Raw genomic sequence first — 10,421 nt, 5'->3', positions numbered from 1 at the left:
AAAGCCGTGAGAGGCTATCAGCTGACCCAGGGAAGAGGTGTAGATTGAAAATAAAAGAGGTCCAAGAACAGAACCCTGAGGGGCCAGACGGAGAAGGGAAGAAGAGTGGAGGAAGTAGAATTGTAAGTGACACTAAATTTGCATTGGGATAGGTAGGATGAGAACCACTGAAGAGCACAGTCGCGGAGACCGAGGGAGTAAAGTTTTTTCTTGAGGAGGGGGTAGTCAACCATGTCAAAGGCATCTGAAAGGTCCAGAAGTAGGGGTACAGAATAGTGTCAATTGGTTTTTCAATTAGTAGTTCATTTGTGAGTTTTAAAAGAGCAGTTTGTGTGGAGTATTGAGGGCGAAATCCAGATTGAAGGGGATCAAGAAGGTTATTCTTAATGAGGTGGTCACTCGGTTATAAACCAGGCATTCAAGGAGTTTAGAGGAAATGGAAGCAAGGAGATAGGGTGTAGGTTGTTAAGATTGGTAGGATCCCAGGATGGCTTTTTAAGTATGGGAGTGACCAGTGCATGTTTTAGAGCATTGGGGAAGATGCCAGAGGTGAGGGAGAGTTTGAAAATGTGGGTTAGAGAGTGTAGGATAGAATTAGAGGGAGTGACTGTAGTATTTGAGAGGGGATAGGGTCCAGGGGAGTGGAGATTTCATCACAGATTGCTAATCACTTCAAAAACAAGATTGATACAATCTCCTGGGCAGTGAGTGAGTTAGTGGGTGGAGGTGGTGGAGGACAAAGTAGAGAGTTGAAGGTAGAGAAGAGTTTACGAGGACTGGATGAGAAGTTGTTAATAAGAGTTGTAAAATAGGTCTGTTTGGCAATGTGGAGGAAAGAATAGTATTTTTGGAGGGCAGATTTGTATTGGTTGAAGTCTTTGAGATACTTGTGTCACAGATGCTCAAGAGCGCCACTATGTTTTTTGAGAATTTTAGTGTCATCTGTTTGCAGGGTTTTAGGGGTCGAGGCCTGATTCTGCATGTAGTGAGGGGAGCGAGCATGTCCAGGGTGGAGGACAGGGATTAATTGTAGATGGAAGTGGCTTGGTTGAGGCAGGACAGGGGAGAGATTTTGTCATAGAGGTGGTCAGTAGCAGAATAGAGGAGAGTAGAGTTGAAGTTGCAAAAGTTTCTACGGGTGATGGTTAGGCGATTGGAGGGAAAGGTTGTGGAAGACAAGGCGAGAGAGAAACTAATAAGGTGGTGGTCAGAAAGAGGAAAAGGATTGTTTGAGAAGTTGCATGGCGTGCATAGGTAGGAGAATACAAGGTCAAGGGTGTTTCCATCAGAGTAAGTAGAAGCCTGTACCCATTGCTTCAGATCAAACAAAGAGGTTAGACTAAGAAGTGTAGAAGTAGCAGGAGTGTTTGTATTAGCAGGGATGTTGAAATCACCAAAAAGGATTGTGGGAATTTTCGAAGAGAGAAAGTAGGGTAGCCAGGCAGAAAACTCATCAAGGAAAGTCAATAATGGTCCAGGGGGCCAATTGATCACAGATCTTTGGAAATTTCATTTTGCTGTGGTACTGTTCTAAACACGAGAAAAATGTGCCACTTTGCAGGCATACTATAGACACCCCCCAGGCACGATATTTAACCACTTGCAGACCGGACCATTTTGCTGGTCAAAGACCAGACCACTTTTTGCGATTCGGCACTGCGTTGCTTTAACTGACAATTGCGCGGTCGTGCGACGTGGCTCCCAAACAAAATTGACGTCCTTTTTTTCCCACAAATAGAGCTTTCTTTTGGTGGTATTTGATCACCCCTGCTGTTTTTATTTTTTGCTCTATAACCAAAAATAGAGTGACAATTTTGAAAAAAACGCATTATTTTTTACTTTTTGTTATAATAAATATCCCCCAAAAATGTATAAAAAAACATTTTTTTCCCTCAGTTTAGGCCGATACGTATTCTTCTACATATTTTTGGTAAAAAAATTGCAATAAGCGATTATTGATTGGTTTGCGCAAAAGTTATAGCGTTTACAAAATAGGGATAGTTTTATAGCATTTTTATTAATAATTTTTTATTATTTTTTTTTTTTACTAGTAATGGCGGCGATCAGCGATTTTTATTGTGACTGCGACATTGTGGGGGACCCATCGGACATTTTTGACACATTTTTGGGACCATTGTCATTTATACAGTAATCACTGCTATATAAATGCAGTGATTCCTGTGTAAATGACACTGGCAGTGAAAGGGTTAACCAGTGGGTGGCAGTGTAGGGGTTAAGTGTTCCTAGGGGTCTGTTACTAACTGTGGGGGGGTTGGGCTTTCATTTAGTGAACACTGATCTCTGCTCCAATCACATGGAGCAGAGATCAGCATCACTAGTTGCTAGGCAGAATGGAGAAATGTTGTTTACACAGCATTTCCTCCATTCGGCCGCTCCATGAGACGATCGCGGGGATGCCCGCGGCGATTGAGTCCGCGGGTCCCGCGACTAGACTCACGGGGGTCCCGACCAGCGTGGGAGCGCGCCGCCGGCGGCACGCTCCCGATGGCAGGGCGGCATTGAATATTGGACGTACCTGTACGCCAATATGCCTGCCCGTGCCATTCTGTCGACGTACATCGTCGTGCGCTGGTTCGGGAAGTGGTTAAAGGAATATTTCCTTTTTATTGTTTCCCTTTAAGCATAAAAAAATCACTGCTCCCGAAAAAACTGTCGTTTAAAAAAATGTTTTTTTGCATTGATACATGTCCCCTGTGGCAGGACCCAGGTCCCCAAACACTTTTTATGACAATGACAATAACTTGCATATAAGCCTTTAAAATTAGCACTTTCAATTTTTCACGTTAGTGTTCCAGCGGTTTTCAAATTTGACGCAAACATCGAACATTGTTCGCTGTTCGGTGAACAGACGAACACCCGATGTTTGAGTTGAACTTACGTTCGACTCAAACATCGGGCTCATCCCTTGCTAAAATCTTTGCTAAAATTACGCCACATCCCATCCTGTTTCCTCTCATTAGATACGAGAAAAGGCATTTGATTCCATTTCATATTTCCTATATGCACTATACTCTTATGCTGCGTACACACGATTGGAAATTGGGCCAGTAAAAAACTGATGAGAGCTTTTAGTCAGAAAATGCGACTGTGTGTATGCTCCATCAGACTTTTGCTGACCGAATTCCCACCAGCAAAAGACTGAGACCAGGTTCTCAATTTTTTTCTTGGAAAAAGTTTAGATCGTAAATTCCGATTGTCTGTAGTAATTCCAACGCGCAAAATTCCTACGCATGCTCGGAAACAATTCAATGCATGCTCGGAAGCATTGAACTTCCCTTTCATGGCATTTCTTGTACGTCACCAAGTTCTTGATGGTCGGAAGTTCAGCGAACTTTTGTGTGACCGTGTTTATGCAAGCCAAGCTTGAGTAGAATTCCATTGGTAAAACCATCCAAGATTTTTCCAACGGAAAATCTGCTCGTGTGTACGTGGCATAAGTAAATGGGGATTCGGCCCCCGTTTCTTATAATGGATCTCAGCACTTTACTGCAAACCTAAAGCGTACATTAAATATGCAGGTTACAAATCTGAAACATTCAACATAGAAAGGGGCATACATCAAGGATACCCTCTCTCACCTTTATTATTTGCTTTGCTTATTGAGCCTTTAGCACAAAGAATATGAATGGAACCTTCTATTGTATAACAGCCATAGAAATAGGAGGTTGTCACCACAAGATATGTTTATTTGTGGATGACATCCTTCTATTTTTATCTTCACCTCAAATTTCAGCATCTAACCTTATGAATATACTAAAAAACTATTCGATCATCTCAGGCTTTGCGGTTAATACTCAAAAATCTATAGCACTGAACATCTCGTTAACTACTGCAGAAAAATGTATTGTACAAGAATCATTACCCTTTAAATGGGCTACACATAGCATTCTTTATTTGGGTATTCAGCTCACTGCTAGCCACTTGGATTTGTTTTCATCAACTATTCTTCTTTAATAAAATTAACTACAAACTTGCTTTTAAAATGGTCATCTATACCGACTTCATGGGTTGGGTAAATAAATATAATAAAAATGGCCATACCGCCTAAATTTCTGTATCTTTTCAGAGTTCTTCCAATACAGATACTGGCCTATTACCTTAAAAATAATACAACAAAAATGTATGAAATTTACTTGGGAGAAACTCAAACTGCAAATATCTAGAGAAACATTATTTCTTCCCAAAATCTATGGTGGCCTAGGATTTCCAAACATCTCATTATATTATAAAGCCACTCAACTAGCACAATCCATAAAATATCACTCCAAAACCGAGATTTCCCTGTGGGTTACCATTGAAGCAATAGATTGTGACCCTCTCTCCATACTCAATATTTTATGGTTACTTCCCATAGAGTGTAAAACTTTAAAAAACCCAATCACTAAACATTCCCTTGCTATCTGGGATAGACTCAAACTCTCTAATGGTCTGCAATCCAAACAAAATCCACTTCTATCTTTTCTCAAAAACACAGCTTTCTATCCAGCATGGACTTATCCCAGATCTTTTAGGGCTTGGTCCAAAGCAGGTATAACATGTTTATATCACATGATCCCTAATACAACAATCTGTCCCTTCCCAGACTTATGCAAGTCTTTTGGGCTCCTCCAATCAAAAATATTTTCTTACCTTCAAATTAAGAACTTTTGTATTCCTTTCCTAAGTATTGACAACACTGTCGATGATTTTACTAAGTTTGAAAATATATGCATGAATGTCCCTCGTGCCAGAGGTCTCATATCAACAATATACTTCACATTGCTAGTTAAGTCAGATGTTAAATTACTTAAATTAATTAATCTTATGTGGTGAAATGGGAAAAAAATCTTGAACAAACTATACAAAAAACAGAATGGTCTGCAATCTGGTCCAATATCAAATCTTTTTCTCCTAATGTGACAGATATTGAACCCACCTACAAGGTACTCTCATGCTGGTATTTGATTCCTGCTACAATAGCTAAATTTGCGCCTGATTACTCAGTTCTGCTTTCGAGGCTGTTCAGAAGAAGGAACATATATACACATGTGGTGGAATTGTTCTATTATAAAAAAAATTCTGTAAAAAAGTTTTTATTAATCACTTTCACAGAAATTGCACTTTTAAATATATTTTAAATAAAACCTGATTACATGACTCGTAAACAATTCAAGCTATTCATAAAACTTATGACAGCCGTGAAACAGACAATAATTAAAGCATGGAAAGCTCCCCTACTCCATTACTAAACATAGCAGAAGCCAAGCACAGAATGAATCTGTCTTTGTTGCATGCAAAAATGGAAGCCCTAGATAAAGAAAATATAAAAGGATATGAAGGTCTATGGAAACCTATGAACTTTGACCACCAGGTACTCTGGTCATGGTAACTAACATTTTTATATACAACAATGATAAAACTATAAGAATAGATTACACCCCATGCCCTTTCCCCCCCCCCCCCCCACCTCTCCTTACTCCTATTTTGTTTCTTTCTTTTATTTTCTCTTCCTTATTTCTTTCTTATTATCATTTCATAAGGTACCTAACAGCGACAGGTGATATTGAATATATTTAAAATATCACACTCAGTAGTTTGATACATATACTTTATTCAAATGTTTAACACACATACAAACTCAGACACAAATAAACCTAATTTTCTTTCATTAACGGATAATGATCCTCTAAATATTAATGTTAGCTAATATTGAAACAGTCTGAAAACTCTATATTTTGATAAAAAGGGAACTTATCTAACTTTAATTTTACCATCTTTGTGTTATAGTAATACAATGCAGTCACCTGCTTCTTTAATTTACATGTAACTATTAAAATACCTTTAATTGATACATTATACTTGTTACCATATGTTGATCTTTCAATTTAAACCTTTGAACGAGAAAATATTGTTGTTCTGCCTATATTTAATAGGCCACAAGGACAAGCTAAGCCATAAACTGCATATTCCATTAAAGGGGTTGTAAAGGTTCGTTTTTTAGTTTCTAAATAGGTTCCCTTAAGCTAGTGCATCCTTCGATTTCCCTTCTAAATGTTTTTTTTCTTTGTCTGAATTTCTCACTTCCTGCTTCTCCTCAGTAAACTTCACACCATCCTTCGAGTGGTGTTTAGTCAGCCAGAACAGCTTACTGAACAGTTTACTGAGGAGGAACAGGAAGTGAGAAATTCAGACAAAGAAAAAAAACATTTAGAAGGGAAATTGAAGGAAAAGATAAGTGAACCAACAATGCAGTAGCTTAAAGGAACCTATTTAGAAAATAAAAAAACAAACCTTTACAACCCCTTTAAACAATGTATAAATTAGGAAAAAAGTAGATTTTTCCAAAATTGTCTTGAAAACTGTTATGACCATGAGAAATGTATAAACATGCTTCACAATTTAGGTTTCTGCATTAAGAGATGCCTTTAGATTGCTAAAAGGGGATAAAAGAGAGAATAGTATAACTGTATCTTATTTTATTAGGTGTTATTCTATTTACAACATTTGGAACCCACTTAAACATGATTTTTGGTTGTATTGGTAGGATTTTATTTGTGACCAAATGTGCTGGCGGCTTTTTAAATGTTTATTGGCTAGTCTGAGCCTAAAACAGGATCTGCTTAGAGAATATGATTTTTTTTTTTCTAATACGTCTTTCAATAGACTTATTTTGTATATTGTATCTTGTAATACAATTAATATCTGTTGTGTTTTATTAGGACATTTTGGAAGTTTTATGAGAAATGTCCACATTGTAGAATGCCTCCTCGGCCAAATCTTTAGTATATCCCTTCTGAATGCATTTTTCAAAATTCTGTGTACAATTTTTTTTCAGAATTGATTTCAAACATTTCAAATTTACCAATAGTTTGTTACTGTTTGTGATTAAACATATTACAATTAACTTTTCCCCTGCTGAGAGATTTAGAAATCTTTTGAATAAATAAACCTGCTGGATTTTCATACAGAATCATACTGAGCCCCAGTGAGTTAAATGAAGAATTGAATGTTATCATTATTTTTAACTGTGTCACTCTCTGGTGCTAATTTTATCCTTTTTTGTAATTATATACTATGAAACATTACATTATATTATTATATTTATTTATTTTTAATAACAATAACCTTTTAATGCTGAAGATAGATTTTCAGTCACCAACTTACTATGTTATGTTGAGCATATTGATACTTCCTTTTAAAATATTTCATATACATTTGCCATTTGCAGGAAAATATTGGCTTATTTATTTCAGTTTTTCATTCAATATCCTACCTTCCCCAGTAATTTTTACCAAAATTGCATTCATTCTGAAGACACATATTTGTTTCTGTTTTTAATTTAAATATCTTATACCTAATGTAATCTTAATTTCATATTAAACTATTTAAAAAAATAAAATAATATTGAATACAAAATTAAGGCAGCCACAACTTGCAAAGAAACATGATTTGTATATGCTTTTGTGAAATGTTAGTTTCAATATATTGTATGTAGCCAATGTTTTGTGTAATGATTATTAAATATTGTTTATATAAGATAAGCAGCATCACAACCATTTCCATTTTTAAATCTAGTTAGTTTACAGTTGGGTAAGTATTGATATAAAATTATTAAACTATTAGCAGGAGAGGAATTGGGAGAAAGGAACAAAGTGTTGTCATCTCAGAACAAGAAAATATCAAACAAAGACCATCATAACAAGGTTACCAGGTGGTAGACACGGATGAATTCATACTAAGAGCAAACCCAGACGTGGATCTGGATACTGGCACACAATGGCATATACTGTGATTGCGCAATATCTCTTTGAGGGGTGAGTATTTCTGGTGAGTGAATTTCCTCTTGGGGCACTGATAAGAAGCACCAACACAAGAACACTTGATTAAAGAGCACCTGTCACTTTGAAAAATGATATGTTGCATAAGGACTGTATATACCAACTTTATTTTGGCACAAAGGATACACTTGATTGAACAGGACCTGACGAATTGGACTTTCCATGTTAGGATTGAGCACATCTATTGATTGTTTGCACAATATGTATATGAATTATGTTTTAGCACCAGTCACTTTATAATTATAATTAATGTGCATAAGTTTGTTTAGGTACATAAGTCACTGGTCAGAGAGTGATTTTGGAGCACTAAAACCCAGGATCCAAGAACAGCGACACACCTGCCTTTCAACCCTTATATTCCATACTCTACCTAGGTGGCTGTATCTGTAGGGGCAGCAGTTCTTAACACCAATTCCATATAGCCATCTACGCAGAACCACCCATAACTTTTTATATTATTAGAAGAGTGTGATCATGATAGCTAAGAACCAAAGTACAGTAATAGAATTTATTCTTCTTGGACTTACAGACAATCCCAATTTACAACTTTGGCTGTTTCAGTTATTCTTACTTGTCTACATGACCACGCTGGCAGGGAATATACTCCTTATTGTGGCTGTCAGAACAGACAACCATTTACACAACCCTATGTATTTCTTTCTTATTAATTTGTCCTTCTTGGACATCTGTTACACATCAATCATTGTGCCCAAGATGCTACTAAATATTGTTTTTTCAACAAAAACTATTTCGTATACTGGATGCATTCTTCAAGTTTACTTTTACCTTTTCATGGGTGAGACAGAATGCATACTATTGGGTTTCATGGCCTATGACCGATATGTGGCTATCTGTAATCCCCTGCGTTACAATTCTATTATGAATAGAGTCTCCTGTACCAGGATGGTTGGCTTGTCTTGGATGGCTGGTGGTAGTATAGCCACCTTTGATATATATTTTGTATGTAATTTAAAGTTCTGTGGACATATCACTATCAATCACTTCTTTTGTGAAGCTCCATCCCTACATCAGCTATCTTGTGGGGACATCTTTGTGGACAACATTGTAACTTTGGTTGGTGGGTCCATATTGCTTTTAATTCCCCTGTGCCTCATCCTCTTTTCATACATAAACATTTCCTTAGTCATAGTGAAACTCCCTTCTAGACGATACAAAGCCTTTTCCACATGCATATCCCATCTTATTGTGGTGACCATCTTCTATGGAACAGCCATATTCATGTACATGAGACCAAGGTATTCAGATACTGAAGTGACAGACAAGATGGGGTCAATGTTCTATACAATTTTTACACCAATGGTAAACCCTTTAATCTACAGTCTAAGAAATAAAGATGTTCAAAAGGCTCTTGGACATTTGGGATGGTGTAAGTTGTGCTAAGGTGACAAGCCTACTATAGATAAACCGTTTGAAAGTTTTTGTTTCATCAGACCCGAAACTGAAATTTTGAAGAGACCAACATTTTAAAAATTGCTCAAAAATAATTACGGTATTGAGTTTGTTTTTTCCATAACTTTAATAAATGCAGCTAAACAAACATGACCAGCATGCAGATGCAATATTTAGGTAGGCAGATTAGTCATAGAATTATCCAACACATGAAACTGCTACAATTGCGTATTTGGGTTTCTGACCTTATCTGTTCATGAAGAGGTTAAGCATCTATAAGTAATGCAATCAGGGCAGCCATCAGAAATGTTGCCCCCCCCTAGGCCTGACCACCAACATTCCCTAGGGCCCTCCCACTGGCTGTCCCATCGAACCCTTTATTATAACACTCTTACAACTTATTATATGAAAATGAAAAGTGTATTCCAAGTAATCAGTGCTTTCAAGATTTAACAGTAAGGAACTGTCACCATAATAAGATAAACACTTTGGAGCAGCAGGACCCTACACTAGCTGCATTATCTTTCCAATACCCCAACCCTGCCCAATCTATCTCCCCAAGCAGATCTAAGAAAACAAACATACACTAAAATAAAAAAAATTAAAAAACAACTTTAAACTTGAAACAAAAGGCTTTTATTTATAAGCAAATCAAAAATAAGGCCTCCTTCAGCACACAGGTCAAAAATATAAAACAAAGTATGCTTATCTTCAGCATAAAATAAAGTCTGCTTATCTTCAGCACAAAGCAAAATTAAAGAAAAAGCACATTTTATAGCCGGGTCTTCACCCCAGAGTTTAAAGTCCTTGCTGAATCTTTAGCAGCTCCCAAACAGGTACACAGCTCATTACGACACCTACTCCTCCTCACCACCACCTCTTCACTTACTTCCTGTCTTTTATGAGCTGTTTCCTGGAGGCATTTAACCACCTGTGTACTGAATCCCTGTGGTCAGGGAGGGAGGCTCTTTCCCATCCGAATATCACTTCAGAGCCTCCCAAATTCCAGGTCCAAAATAACTCTCTATTAATATAGAGAGAACTGCGAGTCAGTCCTCTCCTGATTGACTATTCCTCACTCCTCCTGGGTGACCCCCTGAAGTCTACCGTGACTCCCTTAAAGGGACCACAACCCAAATACTGGTGCTATATAGCACCTATCCAGGACCCAAC

The 10,421-nt window shown here is 37.3% G+C and overlaps 1 protein-coding gene across 1 annotated transcript; it reads left to right on the top strand.

Annotated features, from left to right (window-relative positions):
- The first annotated feature begins 7,634 nt into the window (after positions 1–7,634).
- LOC143986791 (olfactory receptor 1500-like) lies at positions 7,635–9,239 on the top strand. The gene has a single exon (XM_077485199.1). It carries the CDS (start codon positions 8,313–8,315, stop codon positions 9,237–9,239), a length of 927 nt encoding a protein of 308 aa, XP_077341325.1. The 5' UTR covers positions 7,635–8,312.
- The last annotated feature ends 1,182 nt before the right edge of the window (positions 9,240–10,421 follow it).

Source organism: Lithobates pipiens, unplaced genomic scaffold, assembly GCF_037356315.1.
Source record: "Lithobates pipiens isolate NorthernLeopardFrog02 unplaced genomic scaffold, aLitPip1_a1.2 Scaffold_18, whole genome shotgun sequence".
In the NCBI taxonomy this organism is placed as follows: Eukaryota; Metazoa; Chordata; class Amphibia; order Anura; family Ranidae; genus Lithobates; species Lithobates pipiens.
The sequence above is the reverse complement of the archived record's forward strand: the minus strand, read 5'-3'. Positions and strand labels throughout refer to the sequence as shown.